This window comes from Pteropus alecto, unplaced genomic scaffold (assembly GCF_000325575.1).
Source record: "Pteropus alecto unplaced genomic scaffold, ASM32557v1 scaffold13, whole genome shotgun sequence".
NCBI classification, from domain to species: domain Eukaryota; kingdom Metazoa; phylum Chordata; class Mammalia; order Chiroptera; family Pteropodidae; genus Pteropus; species Pteropus alecto.
The window spans coordinates 10,105,568-10,125,549 of NW_006434373.1; the positions used below are offsets into that span (position 1 = coordinate 10,105,568).

General features: G+C 34.6%; 1 protein-coding gene across 2 annotated transcripts in view; it reads right to left on the bottom strand.

Moving 5' to 3' along the window:
- PCCA (propionyl-CoA carboxylase subunit alpha) overlaps window positions 1-19,982 on the bottom strand; it is a 337,827-nt gene that overhangs the window by 75,352 nt on the left and 242,493 nt on the right. Inside the window, exon 20 of one of the 2 annotated variants that reach the window (XM_015587371.2) lies at window positions 7,487-7,585. The exons of the other annotated variant lie outside the window; for it this stretch is intronic. Coding sequence (XP_015442857.1) covers window positions 7,487-7,585 — 99 coding nt within the window. The remainder of the gene's footprint in view (window positions 1-7,486; window positions 7,586-19,982) is intronic. 2 annotated transcript variants of the gene reach the window in all.

The window sequence follows — 19,982 nt, forward strand, 5'->3', positions numbered from 1 at the left end:
TTGTTATTCAAATGATGGTACTTGTCAAAATACAATTTGTTATTAAAGAAATTAATGGATAATATTAAGCTCATGAAGTTAACCAATGAAAACCAGGAAAGTGAATAGACAATGTAATCTGATTGGATGGGAACACATTCCTAAAGCAAAACTATGTGCTTACTCCCCAAGTATTCCATTAAAGATGCCAAATGCTACTTTTTATGTAGTCATAGGGATTCAACAATAAAACTAAATAACTGCTAAATACCCACTTATCCTTAAGTAAGATGCTAACTAGGCTACCTCATAGGACATGCTAAGGAACCGCCCATCTCCCGCCACAAGAGACTATGAAAGAAATTAAAAATTAGAAGAGGCTGAATTAAGAATTTGAGGTTGAACACTTTAAGCTAACTGAGAGAGATTTTGTGAGAATCACCTAGTTTTCCATACAGCTCCTGGATTTTGAGGGACACATAGAGAATATAAGCAATCCTCTTGGTGACAGAGCAAAAAGAATTTAGTGAGACAAGGATTTACAACTATTTCTTGTGGCTCAGACGTGGATCATGCAGCAGAGATGCTGGGTCGTTATGAGAGACCCTGCCCAACAGGAACATCTAAAGGGATGAGAATCAGGATGCTGAAGGCCACTAACTGGAAAAGACAGAACGGGAATTAAGAGTTCTGCTCATGAGGAATTCTCCCAAATCTACGTTAAGTATCCTAGAAGACATCAGCCAGCTTTGGACATTTGCCATGCTAAAAAAGAACAAATACCAGATTACATCCACCCAGGTCAACCTAGTTCTTCCGGCTATGCACCTCTCATCCTTACACCATACTGCAACTTTGGAGAGACCTCAGATAGCAGGTAAGAAGTGGGACAGAATATAAAGCAAGAAAGAAGAAAGCAACACTCTTTATCTTTCCTACAAAAATTTTGCAGTCTAGTTTTACTAGTTTTTACCAGTTTTGACATTACAATGAACTAGATTTTAAACACACCCTCTTCAAAATAGAATGCTGCTTGCTTATTACCTGGTAGCGACTGCATAGACTGTGAGAATTGTACATGATTTTATGCAGGGAAGGAAAAATAACTTGAGAGAATGGGTTTTAAAGAAGAGTTGTAAGAAAGTTGCTCCTATTTACACTAAAAAGTTCCATTTATGCAGTGAATTGGCTATACTATAAAACGGGTAAAGGAAAGGCAAATATTGGGAAGTACTCTGAACGCTTTTTCAATAACTACTGAAATAAATCCTGTTCCAAATGAGATACCACTTCATGCCCATTGTGATAGCTATTATCAAAACAACAAACATAAAATAACAAGTGTTGGTGAAAATATGGAGAAACTGGAATCCTTGTGCATCACTGGTGAGAATGTAAAATGGTGCAGCTGCTGGGGAAAATAGTATGGTGGTTCCTCAAAAATTTACTAGAATTACTACATGATCCAGCAATTCCGCTTCTGGGTATATACCCCAAAGAACTAAAATCCAGGGACTCAAAGACATTCGTACACTAATGTTAATAACAGCATTATTCATGACAGCCATAAGGTAGAAACAACCCAAATAGTCATTGACAGATGAATAGATAAACAAATTGTGATATATACATGTAAAGGAATATTATTCAGCCTTAAGAAAAAGGAAATGATACATGTTATAACATGGATAAACCTTAAAGACATTGTGCTAAGTGAAATAAGCCAGCCACAAAAGAAATAATATATGATTCCACTTATATGACTTGTTTAGAGTAGTCGAATTCATTGAGACAGGAAGTAGAATGGTGGATGCCAGGGTCTCGAGGGATGGGAAATCGAAGGTTATTGTTTAATGAAAAGAGTTTCAGTTTGGAAGGATGAAAAAGTTCTAGAGATGGATAGTGGTGATGGTTGTACAACAATCTGAATGTGCTTAATGCCACTGAACCATACATCTAAAAATGGTTAAAATGGTCAATTTTATACTTTATAATTTATAATTTATGTATGTTTTACACAATTTAAAAAATTCTGTTAACGTTACAAAATAGTGTTGAAGGGGAAAAAAAATCTAACAAAAGAACAGCAGAGTTAGTCTCAAATTAGCATAGAAATCTGAATTTCTATCATTTTATCCTGCTTTTAGAAATTGGTAGATAATTGGTGGCTTGATTTGTCACAGCACAGAATGCAAGGTTCACTTTCAAAACCTAGCCTTTAAAAGGATACCCACCTAACGATGACAGGCAAGGCCAACAAAAACTTATATTAAGAAAAACAGTCAAAGCGGGGGACCAGTGTTTGGATTTAGGACTTTGGTACATACTGTATGCATAGAGCATTCAACAAGTTGTTTCAAGTTCTCATCAACAACTTCTCTAAAACCCAATTCCCTCCTCCCTGTACACTGCCAGCACCCTAGTTTAGGATCTGTAACCTCATGAGTGAAGTAAAAAGATTATCTTCTAAATGAACTCCTTCCCCACTTCCTACAATCTCTTATTCCTCTTCAATTATGAAGACACATTAACCTTCCACAACAGCTTTTTGATGAACATTACTTTCCTCTGCAAAAACATTTCAATAGCTCCGTTGAAAAGCATAGACTCTTTAACCTTCCATTCATAACTTGGCTCCTCCAATCTATTCTCCCATGCTTAGCTAGCATTACTTTTCTACGTGAATGCTTCCCAATCCACCTCCCATTTCATGAACACGCTTTCCTAAGGTGTATCTCAAATATCATTTGATATCCTTGGCCTGCAAATCACAGATGCAAACACACACTGTTTTTAAGTAGCTAAGGATTCCCTAGAGATAAATGAAAAATGAAAGGGACTGGCAGAGAGCTTATGAAAGCAAATATAGTGACCAGAGTTTCATATTAAGGGGGTTCACTTTTTTATTTACAATTAATTGAGAAATACTTCAGAGAAACAATAAGCCTCTTAAAGACTTTTGGGGTTCAAAAGACAAGAGAGTGGCAGGCTAGTAAAGGGGAGAAAAACATAACTATAAATAGTGCTTGCACAATTGGTTTTATTTTAAAAAGTAAAACTGGATCTTAATTCATACCACACACAAAAAACAATTCCAGGGGCATTAAGGATTTAAATGTGAAAAAGCACAATTTAAAAGGTTTAGAAGAAAATATAGGCAAATATCTTTAAGAGCTTGGGAGTAGAAGAGGACTGTTCGATCCAATACGAAATACACAAACCATAGAGAAAACGATTGAAAATTCTGATATTAAATCTCTGATTTAAAATGTCACTTGTATATCTTAAAAAGATAAAAATACGAGCTACAAATTGGGAGGTTTTGTGTAACACATATAACAAAGGGTCATGATCCACAAAAATATGAAAAACATATGAAACAATAAGAAAAAAATCTACTTTTTTAAAATAGGCAAAAGCCATGAACAGGCATTTTGCAGAAGAGGAAAGAGGAGTGTCAATAAATACATTTTAAAATGCTCACTGCCATTACTAATCAGGGAAATAGACATTAAAATCTCAGAGATACCATTCAAACCTACCAGGCAGGAAAAATTTAAATAGTCTGGATATCAGTGGTTCACCAGGATGTGAAACAGATTTGTTAAGGGCGCAGATTCCAGGTTCAAATTCTGGCTCTTCCATTTACTAGAAGAATGCCTTGGGCAAGCAATTTATCCACTATAAGCCTCAGTTTCCCCAAGTGCAAAATTAAAAAAAAAAACACATTAGTATATCTTTTATTGGATTGCTGTGAAGATTAAATAAATTAATACAAAGAAGTACTTAAAAGAATCAGTACCTGATATAGTAAGTATACAATAAGGTTGGCTTATTATTAATATCATCATCCTCACTATTGGTATGCATGTAAATTGGTCTAGCCACATAGGGAAAATCATTTGATGTTACTATGTAGGTTTAAGGATGCATTGTCCCTACAACCCAGCCACTCTACTGGCATAGTCTTTGGAGGAACTCTTATTTCAAGAGGAAACATGTAGAAGAATGATCATATAAGCAATAATTGTGATAACAAAATAAATAACGCAAATGTGTACTTAGGGGAAAAAAATAAATTGTATATTAATATGACTTAAAAATACATAGCATAGAAATAAATAAACTAAAGCTACATACACCAACTTGGACCAAATTCACAAACATAATACTAGTGGAAAAAGGAGTCACCATAGATAGTCTGGTGCCATTTACATCAAGTTCAAAAATACAAATAGTTAAATAATATATTGTTTACAGTTTTACTGTATATGTAAATATACCTAAAGAAAAGAAAGGGATAAATTCAAATATCAGGGTGGTGGTGGCCTCGGGGGCAGGAAGGGGGAGTCTCTAACCAAGGGGTCACAGAGAAAAGTCAATAGTATTGGTAATGGTTCTTTTTTTAATCTAGATGGTGAGTAAACAGGTTCGTTGTGATAGTCTTTAGCTTTTGTAAGAGTCACTCATATTACTCTGTATATAGAAAACATTTAATAATAACAAGTTTAAATGTATTTATGAAAATCTAGGGAAAAAAAAAGAACAGCAGTTATTATTGTAAAATCACTTGAAAAATAGCTGTAGTAATATCCATCCCATAGTTCTTCTCTGAATTTACCATAAACAAGTACAAGAGAAATCCAAATACACAGTAGTAGTTTCATTGCTATTTGCTTGGAGGTATTGAGCTGAATGAAATTCTTGGGCAATGGAGCCCAAGAAGTCAGCATAGAGAAAAAAGGTGATAGGAATGAACCTTGAAGTTCTGCCCATGCTTAAGGACAGGAGTAATAGAAATCAACAAAAAACATTGTGAAGATATCAGTCCTTTCTCATTTTTTCAAATCTCTTCATCATACAATGTTCTTTATTCTGACTGCTGCTAGTATTTTCCAGACAAAATGATTTCCCGTATGTTTCTCTAATAAACTCTTAAGTTCTCTCTCTGCCTCCAATCTCCTTCTTTAATCCACAATGCAACAACAACAACAACAAAAAAGAGGTCTTTCTAAACTCTAAGTCTGTTCATATCATCATTTCCTTATTTAAAACTCTTCCATGGGCCCCAATGGCCTAAGGATAAAGCAGAGTCTATGTAATTAACCAAGCTTCAAATGACTTGGCTGCTACTTAATCTCACTTTTGCTCATCGTACGATAGCTTATTCTCTGATTGCAAAGGTTTAAAGCAATGGTTCTCAAACTGTGGACCCTGGACCAGCAGCATCAGCATTACCTAGGAACTTATTAGAAATTCACACCTAGGACAGACCAATGAAATCGGAGTAAACTCTGCCAGTTGATTCAACAATCTGAGGTTTAACATCTTTCTGTTGATTCTGAAGCACACTAAAGTTTGAGTATCATTGGTTTAAAGCACAAATGAGAGGTAAATTATTTGAAGAACTTTATGGGAAAACTGAAAAGTACTATACAGCATAGTGGTTAGAAGCATACAGTCTGGGGTCACACTGCCAGAGTTCAAATTTCTGCTCAGCTTCTTCCTACCTTTGTAATCACAGGGAAGTCACTTAGCTTGCCTCAGTACTGTGTAATGCTTAACAGCGCAGACCTTTAGCGAGACTGCTTAGATTTAAATCCTGGCTCTAACCCTCCCCCCAATTAGTTATGTGACCTTGAGCAAGTCACTTGACTTTCTCTGAGCTTCAGTTGCCTCATTTACAAAAGTATAAATAATGGTGCCTACTTCATACAGTTTTTGTGAAAATGAAATGAGTTAATATATGAGTAAACACTGTGTATTATTTACTCTTATGATAATTGTTATTAATTTCATGGGAACCACGTTATTTTTAGAGATAAAAAGAGTCAACGGTGAATGCTAATACCCATAAAAAGTAAATAAAATTTATCTGTTCTGATAAAGAACAACTTTCCTCACCTCATTTTCAGGTAAATGACTTTGTTTTCTTCAGTATACCATTGATCTCTCTGAGGTTATTTCCTTCCAGTGAGAGAACACTTAAGTGAAAGCAATGACCACCTCCAAAGAGTCAAGGAATCTGTCTTGGGGTCATATATTTAACATTAATTTTTTTTTTTTTTAAGCAAAGAACTTACAAGAATGAAAAAGAATTGACTAAACCTTATCCCTATGCTTAGGAAAATATTTTGGGGGAGTATTCTAAATACATAACCAGTGTTAATTTAGCTAGAAACTCTACATGTAAAAGTGCCATTAAGACACCTATCTACATAGTTAGTGAGAAGGATGATGAAAATATCATGAGACAAAGATCTGGACAGTAGGACTTCCTATCTCTACTTACTACTGAGAGGTTATACTATGTCCTGCTGACCAAAACACAGCACATTCAGTGCAGAGTATATTCTGTTGAACATAAATAAGTATAACAAAACCATTTTTTTTTTTAGACATAATAACTGAGATCTAGTAATGTGACATTATGCAGTGATATTTTTTCAAGGGTCTCAAGTGTTTAACCTCATACTTAGAATAGGAAAGAAAATATGAGAGAAGAAAATATTGGGACAAGTCACAAAACCAAAGTGAAAATATAGGGCTCATTATTGAGAGTTTGTTTCTTAGAACCATATAGGTAATATATCAGTTGAACTTGGCTGAGAAATTAGTCATCAAATATTAACTAGGGGATTCTGGAATCCTCTGCTGCAGTCTCTAATAGAGGTACATATGATTCTGGTATAGAGTAGTTTCTCTCTGTGATTCTCTTGATTTCTTTAGGTTTTAAAACTCAGTTTTTCATGTAAAACCAAGTTACGGGAATGTAAAAACATTTTCATTAAAAAAAAAGAAAAAATAAGATTTACTGCTATGGAAGGTTTATGATTTTTATTTGCATGTGACAGCTACATGGTCTACCATGTTTTGTTCGGTTTTTCCTGGAACTGTAAACCTCAATTATGAAGTGAGGTGAAGGAATTTTGGCAGAATCCCTTTTCATAGCTTTCTATTTTAAAATGGAAGTCACTGATTACAAAGAAGAGTTAACCACCTCTGGATTTCAAGGTATCTCCTCAATGCAAGAAATTTTATATGGGGGGGGGGGTAATAAATTAAGATTATTCAGTTTTTAAGAGGCATCAATGTGCTATGGCAAGTCAACCTGAATAGCTCATTTTTCTGAATAGCTCATATTATACAATTTCAAGTATGCAGAAAAGGAAGGTAACAAAGTCAGTCATACTTTACAACTAAAAACTCACATGGCAAAGAAAACTAATAATTTAACATTTTTAGAAAAGCATGCAGAATGCTTTATTTATAACAAAATATAATACACTAACTTTCCTGAATTGCCTGGGAAAAAAATTGATTCCTCAGAATAAGACTTAACAAGATTCTCTACAATAAGAAAAAAATGTTTTCAACTATAAATAAAATGTATGACATGGATAAAATGCAGCTTTTCCCTATCATATCTGTAAGTTTTAACCACACAAGTACTGGTAAGGATTTTGGACTTAATGGAGTCCTCTAAGTAAATCAGCAGAACATTTACCTGTATTGTCCTCTGAGTGCCATCAACGTTGACAGATAATAGGGGTGAAGCTAGGTTCCATGTGCTGGTCACATTTAGTTTTGACCCATCAACTTCCACCTGTTGTGACACCAAATAAGACTGTTACCATGAAGACAGAAAACTGATCTCAAGTTCATTGCTGCATACAAAGCAGCAGCCATTTTAAACAGATGGCTCCTAAACAACCTGTCATGTTTACTGCTACCGCCATGAAAGACAGGGTCCAACAAGAGTCTTCTTAGCCATCTCTGGGGAGAGGTAAAGGACTTGGGCACAGCTGCCTCTAGGTACTCAGGTTTCAAGTCATTTCCAGTAAGTAACAAACAGCCTTCTAACTCTAAACCTATCTGGACATGCTACATTTACTGCAATTAGACAAGTAATGCATATAAATTTCAGTGACATTTTGCAACCCACACAACAGGGCCTGCATATAATATCCTCTCCAAGGACCAAGAAAGAACTTTTCTGTGTTAATTTTAATGAAGGACTATGCATTGTTATCTTAATTAAACAGAAGCTTTAATTAGGCAAAACTGTTTGGAGTTAAGTATTAAAAGTCCATTTTGAACTTTACAAAGTTCTGTCACATTTTTGTCGATAATAAATGACTAATTTCATCAAGTTACCATTCATGAAGATATAAAAACCCATAATCTTTTAAAGCAGATTGTCTTAAGAAAAAATTTTTAATTTCCAAATAATATAATAGTAATTGAAAGAAAAAGAAATCACAGCTAATTTAAAATAAAAAGTACTATTCATAATTTCTTCCTTTTCACTGTCATTCCCTAACTCTCTAACATGAGAAGTTAAAAAAATATTACTACTTTAGGTCTACAGTAAATAACCTAACAAATAGGTATTTAAGTTTGCACTCACTCATTAAAAGACACAAAAACTTACACTGTTTAGAATATGTGAGTACATACACGTATTGATGTACATGCTTGAATAGGTATTTTGTGTGTGTATTTCCTCTATAGTATGATCACAAAGTCTGTAAACAAAGATATGCTATTATTGGCTGTGTAATGAAATATCAGTAGGACATATATTATGCACTCGCTTGCGTTTCTGGGTTAAGAGGCTGCCCTGTATATACAGTACAATTCTATTACTGGGAAGAAAAAACAATGACTTTGGAATCACACAGACTTTATAGTCTCACTTGATATAGATGTCTTACTAAGTTCGAGTTCTCTACTAAGGTAGAGTGTTTACCGTCTTTGAGCTTCGATTTCCAAATTATAATATAGGAAAAAATATATGAGAGGGTGCTATAAAAATAAAATAAATTAACATATGAAAGTCTCTGCCAATATACCTGCCATGGTAGTTCCCAAATATTTTCTCTATTCTTCTGTCTCTAATGGTTTTACTACTCTACCCTTAAATGAGTTTTAAAAATAAAGTCAGATACTCACACTATCTCATATACTACTTACTATTAAAACATTACATGATACAGATCTGAGAAGAAAGCTGTAGTTTGATTACATCAGTACTAATGCATTTTTCTGTTATTGCCATCTTTAGGACATGAAGGGGAGTTGAGGAAAAAAGCTAATCTATTTAAATCATGTGAAATTCTAAAATAGAATGCTTAAACAAAATGTGATACATTCATACAATAGAATATTATTGGGCAATAAAAAATAATGAAATCTGCTACAACATGGGTGAACCTTGAAAACATACTAACTGAAAGAAGCCAGAGACAGAAGGCCACATCTCATACAGTTCCATTTATATGAAATGTCCAGAAGAGAAAAATCTATGGAGACAAAGTAAATTATTGGTTGCCTCGAGTCGGGGGTGGAGTGGAAGAGGAAGGAGGGGTGGGAATGAATGTGAGGATTGAGAGGTAATGGTTATCGATAATAGGATTTCTTATGGATAAAATGTTCTAAAATTGTGGTGTTGGTTGCATAACTCTTTGAAAATACTATAAGGCACTGATTTGTACACTTTAATGGATAAATTGTATGGGGCTAAGGGTAGGAGGGCAACTTTGACCAGGAAGGGGTAGGAGAGAACTTTTTGAAGTAATGGAAATGTTCTAAATCTTGATTTTGGTGGTAATTACACCACTCTTTCTTTCTCTCTCTTTCTCTCTCTCTCTCTCTTCCTCCCCCTTCCTCCCTCCCTCCCCCTCCCCTCTCTCTCTCTCTCTCTCTCTCTCTCTCTCGAGAGAGAGAGAGAGAGAGAGAGAGAGAGAGAGAGAATTTCTTAACTGTATCAGCAGGCAAAGACTTTAAGTTAACTAAAAAGAGTAAATTTTATATATCTCAATAAACCTGACTTTATAAAAATAAAAACATGGAAAAAATCTACCTCCTCAAAAAGAGTATTTTTAAAATACCTTTATTTTTCCTTCTTGAAAATTGATTTCTCTTCCTGTATCCTCTGCTACTGGATGAGTGGATATAAATGTTAACTTGGCAAGAAAGACAGAAGGAAAGTTCTCTCTAGACAGAAATGTAAAAATTAAAATAGGCCCTTTCAAGTCCCTGTGGATTACATGAAAGAAAGCTAACAGGAAGATGGCAATCAGAGATCAGAGTCTTCCCTATTTCCTTTTCTGTGTGGACCTTTGGGAACAGATGGGGGGTGACACTGTAGAGTGGTGGGTGAAAGCATTATGACAGGTATCAAATACCCTTAAAATATCTGGGCTGGAGGGCTACTTCTGGAACATAGGTGAGGAAAAGCTGCAGGCTTCTAGTAAAGCCCAGTCCTTGGTTTCATGGCATTCTAAAGTGGTGTGGGAGCAAAAGTACAGCACTGATGGAGGAAGAGGCTAGATACAAGTACATCATGGTAAAAATCCAGAAGTTTCTACCTGTCCTAGTAAGATGACTAGAGAAGGTCTGAATCAGGACAAAGATCACATAGTACAGGGAGTCCATGACTGCAGGCAAATAGTAACCAGGACTATGGGTAGCAGAAGCCCCTTCAATGACAAACAGGATGAATTATTACACGAGAGTCACTGGTCCAGGCCCTTGCAACAAAGCCTTGTAAGGACAATGTGGGTCTGATTTCTCCTCCCTTCCTTTATAGTTAAGAGGGGAGTCTGACCACCTCCCCAAAGGCCCCATTTATGTGCAACCAGAGTCCACACCTGGTGGAAGCTGGAGTAAAGGAAAGAAACCTGAAACACTACGATACCCGAAAGACACTGTTTAAATCAAATCAAAAGAACCCAAGATCCTGTTTATTATCAAGCTTTTTTCCCCCTATGCCCTTTACTAATTATAATGAGTATAATTTTGTAACTTCACTAGGTAACTGAAGCAAGGAAGCTATCATAGCTCCAAATCATAAACTAAGACACATATCTGCAAATTTTACATGAGAGAAAAGAACATTCTGAAAGCCATTACATGCCTTCTCGGGCCTCAAGCAATAAACAGATTTCTAAAAACAAAAACAAAAACAAAAAAACCACACATAATTTTGAACAGCAGATGTAATGATTCTATTGACGCTATCATTAGATAAGTGCAATCTAGATGTAAGTATAAACCATAAGAGAGGTAGAGAATGTTTCTTTGAACTACATTTTAATACCATAGAAAGGTAGAAACAGACTGAAGAATTCTTGTTACCATGCCGTATATATTGTTTACACCTAATTCTTGAGCCAACGGTGACTGAAGCAACAGATGTAGAGTGGAAGTGGCATTTCATTATTACAACATAGAGAAATTGACATAAAAAAACCACACTCTTTTCAATGCCAAAAACAAATGAAAAATGAAATCCAAGATAAAGAAAATAACAGATTTGTAAGAGGGTATTCAGGTAAAAAGTCTAACAAGAAAAAGCTACAGGCTGCCCATGCTTATATCCAACCATTTATCCTACTGCAACATAAATAATAAGCAGAAAATAACCAGTACTGGACCTTTGCATACAAATTGCAAAAAATATTTTTATAAAGAGAAAAAGGTAAATTAAGAGTATATAACACAAGAACTACTCAAGGAAACACAGGAAGAGTTCAGATAAATAATTCTGCAAAGTCTCAAAGACAACCATAGGAAATGTGACCCCTCTTAAAAAAAATGAGCTCAAATAAGAAAAACAAAGGTTCAAAGAAGAGATTATACAACAACAGAAGGAAACGAAAATCAGGCTGGTAGAACTCAAAAAAAGTGAACAGAAAAATAACATTATAGAGATAAAAGCCACATTAAGAAACAACCAAAAATAGAAAAAAAAAAATGTGGCTAAAAAGAAAGAGAAGGGCATGAAGAAATCATATAAAACAAAACAGAAAAGACTAACAATATAAAAGCAATTTATAGAGACAATAGATAGGGAGAAATGGGATCCAAAGAATATGCAAAAATCTTCTTCAAAAAAGCTTAAAAAGAAAAAAAAAGAATAAATGTAAATTCAAAGATAGGGTACGACCTTTCAAAATAAATAAAACCTTTAATTTTTAGAATAATGATGTTTATGGACCTTTAAGAAGAAAGAATTATATGGGTATTTATGCAAAAATAGGAAATCATGCACAAGCAAGGAAAAACCTCAGGTCAGCCTAATTTCTCAAGAGCAACAATGATAACAGATGACCACAAAGAGATACAATCTAAGTACTTAAAAAAAAATTGTTGCCCCCCCATTTTATACCCAGCTAAGATAACATTAACGTATATATCAAATAATCTCATAAATATACCAAATAATCAAATAAATATACCTTGTAGCATGTACAAAAGCCCCTTCTTTAAAAATGAGGCATCTCTATACATGCTGATGAAACTGTCCCCAAGAAAATACAAAATACTATATACAGTATGCTATCATTTGTTAAGGAAAAAAAACCCCTGGAAGTGTGTTTTTAAATGCATTGAGTATCTCTGGGCAAATGTATAAGAGGAGTAGAGGGGCTAAGAGATAAGGATGGAAGGGAGACTCGCTATGCAATGCAAACCTATTCATACTTTTTAAATTTGGTCCTGTATACGTATGTTACATATTTTTAAAAATTTAAAAGTGAGGAGAAGTATAAATACTAATTTCCTCTTTCATTATAGCATGTGGTCAATACCTACATTAGACCTTTCACCAACAGGCATACAATAAACAGTAGCTGTTCTTTTAAAACTTCATTTTGGTGTTGGAGAGGATGCGGAGAAAAAGAAACTCTCATACACTGGTGGTGTGACTGCAAGTTGGTACCGCCACTATGGAAAACAGTATGGAGGTTCCTAAAAAAACTAAGAATTGATCTACCATATGATCCAGCAATCCCTCTACTGGATATTTACCCCGAAGACTTGAAAACCCATATCTGAAAAGATATTTGCACACTGATGTTCATAGCACCATTATTCACAGTGGCCAGGACACGAAAGCAACCAAAGTGTCCTACAATAGATGATTGGCTAAAGAAGCTGTGGTACATATATACAATGGAATATTACTCAGCCATAAGAAGAAATGAAATACTGCCAGTTTCGACAACATGGATGGACCTCGAGATAAGCGTGCTAAGCAAAATAAGCCAGATAGAAAAGGTTGAAAATCACATGATATCACTTATATGTGGGATATAAACCTAAAAGCAACAAATGAGCAGGACAAACAGAGACTCATGGACATAGACTATAGACTAGTGGTTACTAGTGGGGTGGGGAAGGAGGAAGGTGGTACATGGGGTAAAGAGGGTTAATTATAGGGAGATATGGGGAGGGTGAAGTGGGTAAAGGGGATCATATATATGGTAGCAGAAGGAAACTGGACTTTGGGTGGTAAACATACAATAGAATATACAGATGTCAAATTATAATGTACACCTGAAATTATGTAATTGTATTAACCAATGTTACCCCAATAAACAATAAAAAAAAAAACTTCATTTTGGTTACAGAGCAATACTCATTTCTATTTCTCTGGTCATAGATTTATTGTTTTCATTTACAGCACCCATATATTTCAGACCATCTCTTTCTCATCTGAAAATGATAGACCTCAACCAGCTATATTGACGACCTCTTCTAGGTCTAACATTCTATGGTTTTGAATGCAAAGCCCTTTTATTCAAGCTATATTTAGAAGTTAATTTCTGATGTCAAATTCCAATATTAGAAAATTTTTTGTTTTGCCCAAGCACCTGCTTGGAGTTAGAAGTTTTTAAGATCTTTCCTTTAACAATAAAAGCTAACAAATTAAGTAAAATTAGTGTGGGGGTAAAAACAAAAATAGACCAAGAGTAAAACGACAAATGACATAATATTCTGGAACTCAAATAAAATTTCATACCTTTCAAGCAAACGATATTGTGGAAATGTTCTAGCACTATGAAAACACTAGAACATTTTAGATTATTTTAAAAAACAATCCAAAGACATAACATCTCTGTTTAAAAATGCTAACCCAAATGTAAATAATTTGTCTTCAGTTTAAATAGACCTAGGATTCAAGTGCACCAAATTTACATTAATTATCATATACTGCTGACCCACATTCTTAGCAGATGACTTCCTCTTTTCACTGAAATTAAAGGCACAAGACATGTTCTCTTATTTTCTGGCATCATCAACCATCTCCTTTCCTTTACTGATATTTCGCATACTAGCTGCTTCCCATTTTCAAGCATGTACAGAACTCCCATATTTTCACTGCAGGTGCAGTTGAGCCACTATGCTCTCCAATACCAAACTATTTCTCACCTTCCTCTTACAGGTTCTAGAACAATTGCTCTCTACCTACTTTTTACCACATAGCTTTCCCTTTAACCTTCTCCAATCTGCTAAAAGTGTATTTTGAAAGATCATAAATCTTCAGCAATTTTTATATTATCTTCTTAATCCTCATTATTCTTTACTTCTCAACAGGAAGGAAGACCTCTCTGTGGAAGTGATCTTTAAGCTGAGATGTGAAAAATAAGTAGGAATTAATGTGGTAGTGGTAGGTGGGTAAGTGGGAATACCCAGAGGGAATATTCCAGAGGGCATATCATGTAAAAAAGACCCTGAGGCAAGAAACAGCTTAGCTTATTTGAAACAGGTATACAGAACACAGAACAGAGCACGGTGCCCTGAGAGTGGAGAGCAATGGGAAACACTAAAGGATTCCATCTGGAGAGTGACATCACCAGCTTCCTGGCTACAGCTTGGAGAATAGATTAGATGAAACAAAAATAAAAATTATGGTGACCAGGTGTAGACTATTGGTAGTGGAGAGAAACTGGGTATTCAGGAATAATATAAACTGAGGAAGTAAAAAGTGGGAAGTGTGAACATAGCAGTCAAGGTATGAAATAGTCACTGAGGACAGGGGAGAAGAGTGAGCCTATCAGAAACCAGCAAAAGTGCTACAGTGTTAGATGCTCAGCTGCAGTGGGACATCATGCCCATGTAATGATATGAATCCATCCTTACTATGTGATTTTCTCCAGCAATGCTCAGCTACTTTTTGTGATGTAGGCATGAAGAAAGTGGGAGGCTAAGTTCATCTGAGTTTAGGACTGAAGGAAGAATGAAGGAGTTCAAGAAGTTAAAGGTATTTGTAAGTGAATGACTGTAATTACAGGCCAGGCACTCTAAGCTGAATAAAGCATGAAAAAACAGGAATGGGGTCCATGGATGGACAGAAAATATAAGGACTAATGTGTTCAGGCAGAGAGACCATGAACTGGTTGCTAGTCTTTAGATGTAGGAGGGAACCTTAAGGATGCCAAGAGGAAGGGAAGGTAGTGACGTGGACTGATGATATGAGCTCCAAAGAAGGGTTTTACAAGAAGAAGGGTTTTACTAGAATGACAGGAGAAAAGCAATCCCACCTCTTTTCTCTGAAGTGTGAGAGAAAAACTAACACTGGGTTTCTGTGAAGACAAGTGGCGGAACATCCAGAGAAAAGGCTAAGAATACAGGGGAGTCTATTGATGACAAAAGAGATACTGAGGGAACAGTGGAAACAGTTGAGAGGAAATAGATTATATCGAAAAGCACAGAAAGTGGATTTAGGAGTAACGGATGATGGAAGAGGCTTTCGGATAGCCCGACCTCTCTCCATCTTCACCACTACCACCTTAGCCCAAACTTGTCATTGTCTCACCTGGACTACTGCAGTAGACTAGTCCACACATATTCTTCCATAACTACAATTGGTTCTCCTCACTATAGGCAGAACAATCTTTTGTAACCATAAATCTAATCATTTACAAAATCAGGTACAAAGAGAAAGTAAAGACAATGTGAGAACAACCAAGTGGAGGTCCTACCTGCATTTGAAAAGTGTAAATCCCAAAAAGATATGTAATAGTGCAACTTTTAATAAGTTGCATATGTCCTACCACCCTATAATAATTTAGGATTAGATTCTAAAGTATTGACATTATAAGTTTGAATTAATCAGAGCAAGGTTCGGTTGAATGAAATTCATGAAATTCATCTTAATACACTTTATTTTCTGATAACTTCCCCCAGCTTAATCAAAGAAATCAGTTTATTTGAAAATTATTCATAATAATACCACTTAGGATGTTTAAAATAACAGTTCAAAGACATGATTTCTTTCCTATTTCAAGAAAGCATTTTCTCACATTTAATTATCTACCTGTGACTTTGTATTCCATTAAAAGCATTTAACTGCATTTACGGTACAAATAATGTTAATGTGGAACATTTTCCATGAGTTGTTTGGAACATTCAATTTTCCTATCTACGTAATCATAAGGGAAAAAGAAAGTACACACCCTAAGTTAATTTGACATTTGAGAGAGATTACTTACATCCTTTACCATTAAAAAACAAAAAAAGCACTTCCTCAGAGATACCTCATGACACAGTTAAAATATTACAGCTCCTATGGCAGTAGGCACCTGCTACCCAATTTTTTTCAACATTAGGAATGTAAAACTTACAAAACAAAATATTTGCCAAAAAGCATTTCCAAAAATAATATAAATTAGGGAAGATTAAGGCTGTGTTTCTGATTTACCATGTAAGTTCTTTTTGTTATAGGCAAATTCTAAATTCTTTTTGTCATCAAATGTTAAGATTAGCATTATACAGAATTAAATCTAAAAATCAAGGTATTCCACTTTTTTAAAAAAGACTTTGCTTCTATTTCTGAAAATATGAAGGATAAAAAAGATTTGTTGATTAAGATATAATTCTCAGAAAGGAATAACTAGTTCTTGCCCCTGTAATAGGCTATCAGAGTATATCTTAAAAATAACCACACTCTGCACAAAAAGTGGAAAATATCTACAGTTTTCTGATTTGACTATTAGGCTGGAAAGGATCCTAGACATAATATACCTAAACCCAAACCTCTCCTCCTCCTATTTCATATATAAGAAATTAAAGAGTCATATAAGTTATGTAAGTTATAGATGCAATTATCTTGCAGTTCTCCTCAGAGTACTTCCTTTAAGTCGGCTTGTTAAAAGAAAAAGTTAACAAATGTAATCTAAATACAAAGATACAGTACTTGTATGTAGTAGACACTCACTGTATATTTGTACCTTGAAAGAAGACTGTTCTAGAAATAAAGCTGTTTATTTATTTTGGATCGCATCTCGACTACTGCTAAAATATGATTAAATTGTGTATCAAATAGAGAAGATCCACACTTCCCAATAAAATGTAGTTAATCAAATTGGGATACTACTGCCATTTAACATTATTTTAGTTAACTGATTCTACATAAGCTGCTGCTACATATGCGCAATACAAATGTGCTTTTTAAAAAATTCTAAGTGAACAGGTTGACAATAAGCAGCACATAATTTTCCTGTTCTTCAAATGTAATAATTTTGCTAAGTTACTTGCTTCAACATTTCTCTCTGAGGTAAAACATGACAAAAATAACAAACATTTTTACTCTATTATAATAATTATTAACATTATAATAGGAACTGCTTTGTATCTTAATATAACACAAAAAACAAAGGTATTCTTTATCCTGCTCTATTTATTAAAATACATTATTATTCCAAATATAGTTATGATACCTATAATGCCCTTTCAGAGGGAAATGAGATGCTTGTTTTCTAAAAACAAAGGAGACAACTATTTTTCATAAATTTCTTCTTTATAACTATCACCTTGGAAACAATCTTTTCTGTCCCAAATATATAAGTAATGATGACAAAAACATCAAGAGGAATTAGACATGATAATGGTGAAGATCTGTTAATCTGTCACAAAAGATTATATTAAATATGCATGTGTGATAAATGTAATTAAATATATCTCAAAGGCTGTGAACTACAAAAACAAATTTTAGGTACTGATCTACAATCAGCCAGGCTGACTAGTTTCTGTTTAATTATCGCCTCATTAATTGATCAGTAACCACTTTAATTTCAGTTGTATGATTTAAAAAAAATCCTACATTATTCTGTCCACAGTTTAATTATAGTAGTAGTTTCTTTTGGATTAGTGTGATAAGGTCATTCTCTGCAGATAATACTGCAAATTATATCAGCTTAATGAATAACTCCAAGTAGATGAGTTTAGCATAAGGAGCAACTGAAGCTGCCTTACTTCTACCAAATCTACCAAATTGTGGTGGAATCCTGTGTTTTCTATGTATTATTGTCATCAACAGAATGCTTGTACTTAAAGCTCAGCTCCACAAGTTACCTAATCATTCATGTCTCCAGTTCCTCATATATAAAATCTATGCTTACAGGGTAGTAGTGTGGAATCAAGACAAGCACTTAGACTAATACACAGCATATGATATGCCCTCAATACATGCAAGTTGTTGCTGGTTATTCAACTTAGTGTTACTGTGTACTCCTTCCACAATAATGATTATTCTCAATGTATTTTTCTCCTTTTTCAAACATACTTACTTTTTTTGTTGTTGTTCTTCCATTTTTCTTGTGCTTGTATTAGTACTTCCTCCACTATTGACTCATTTAATTTCATATGATTCCTATCTTCACCTCTTTTGCTTTTCATATTATTTCACTGCCATACATATTCCCCAATAAAATCCCTTTTTACCTAAGCTGGTGGTTCATCATCACAGAACTGACATGATCTAAGCAGGTATAAGACATACAAAACAATGTCTAAGTCCTCCCTCTTCCTAAATTCCCATACACTGCAATTGTTAACATGCTATTTCCTAATCCTACTTCCTTTATATTATCTGTGACTGTTTAGCATTCTAGTATTACCCTTAGACACACAGTTAGCTCTACTAGTCCAGTTCTCCTGGCCAATAAGAAATGTATTTGATACTTTGGTTTCTATGTTCCTACCTTCCAAAGATTACCCAACAGGTCTGTACTTTTCTCAGTCTCTGTGGTTATCAGTGACATTATGCTTAATACTTATACTAAGATATTTATTATCTCTTCTAAATTGCAATACCAAACATATTTGATAGTTTTATGTTTGTATTTTTAAATTGTAGTAGCAAATTTACTACCAAAAGAATTAGCATGTATTTTTAAATTAAGTTTATTGGGGTAACATTGGTTAATACAATTATATAATTTCAGGTGTACATTATATGGCATCTGTATATTCTATTCTGTGTTTTCCACCCAAAGTCCAGTTTCCTTCAGCTACCATTTGATTCCCTTTACCCACTTCACTCTCCCCCTCTCTCTCTATATTTGACCCCCTTTACCCTGTCTACCTCTCCTACCCGCTACCCTCTGGTAACCACTAGTCCATTGTCCATGTCCCTAAGTCTGTTTGTCCTGTTCATTTGTTGCTTTTAGGTTTATATCACACATATAAGTGATATCATGTGATTTTCAACTTTTTCTGTCTGGTTTATTTGCTTAGTACGCTTATCTCAAGGTCCATACTCGTCGCAAATGGCAGTATTTCATCTCTTCTATGGCTAATATTCCATTGCATATATATATCACAGCTTCTTTAGCCAATCATCTATCGTAAGACACTTCGGTTGCTTCCATGTTCTGACCACTGTGAATAATGGTGCTATGAACATTGGTGTCCAAATATCTTTTTGGATATGGGTCTTCAAGTCTTTGGGGTAAAAATATCCAGTAGGATTGATGGATCATATGGCAGATCGATTCTTAGTTTTTTGAGGGATCTACATAATGTTTTCCATAGCAGATATATCAATTTTCAACACCACCGGCACTGTACGAGGAATCTTTCTCTGCATCCTCTCCAACACTTGTTATTACTTGTCCTATTATTTATAGCTATTCTAACTGGTGTGAGATGGTATCTCATTGTGGTTTTGATTTGCATTTCTCTAATAGCTAGCAATGTTGAGTACATTTTCAAATATTTGTTGGCAATTTGTATGTCCTCTAGAGAGAAGTGTCTGTTTTGGTCCTCTGTCCAATTTTTGATTGGATCATTTGTTTATTTGTTGTTATTGAATTGTATGAGTTCTTCGTATATTTTGGATAATAAGCCCTTGTTGGAGACATAGCTTGCAAATATACTTTCCAATTCAGAAGGCTGTCTCTTACCTTTTTGACAGATCCTTTTGCTGAGCA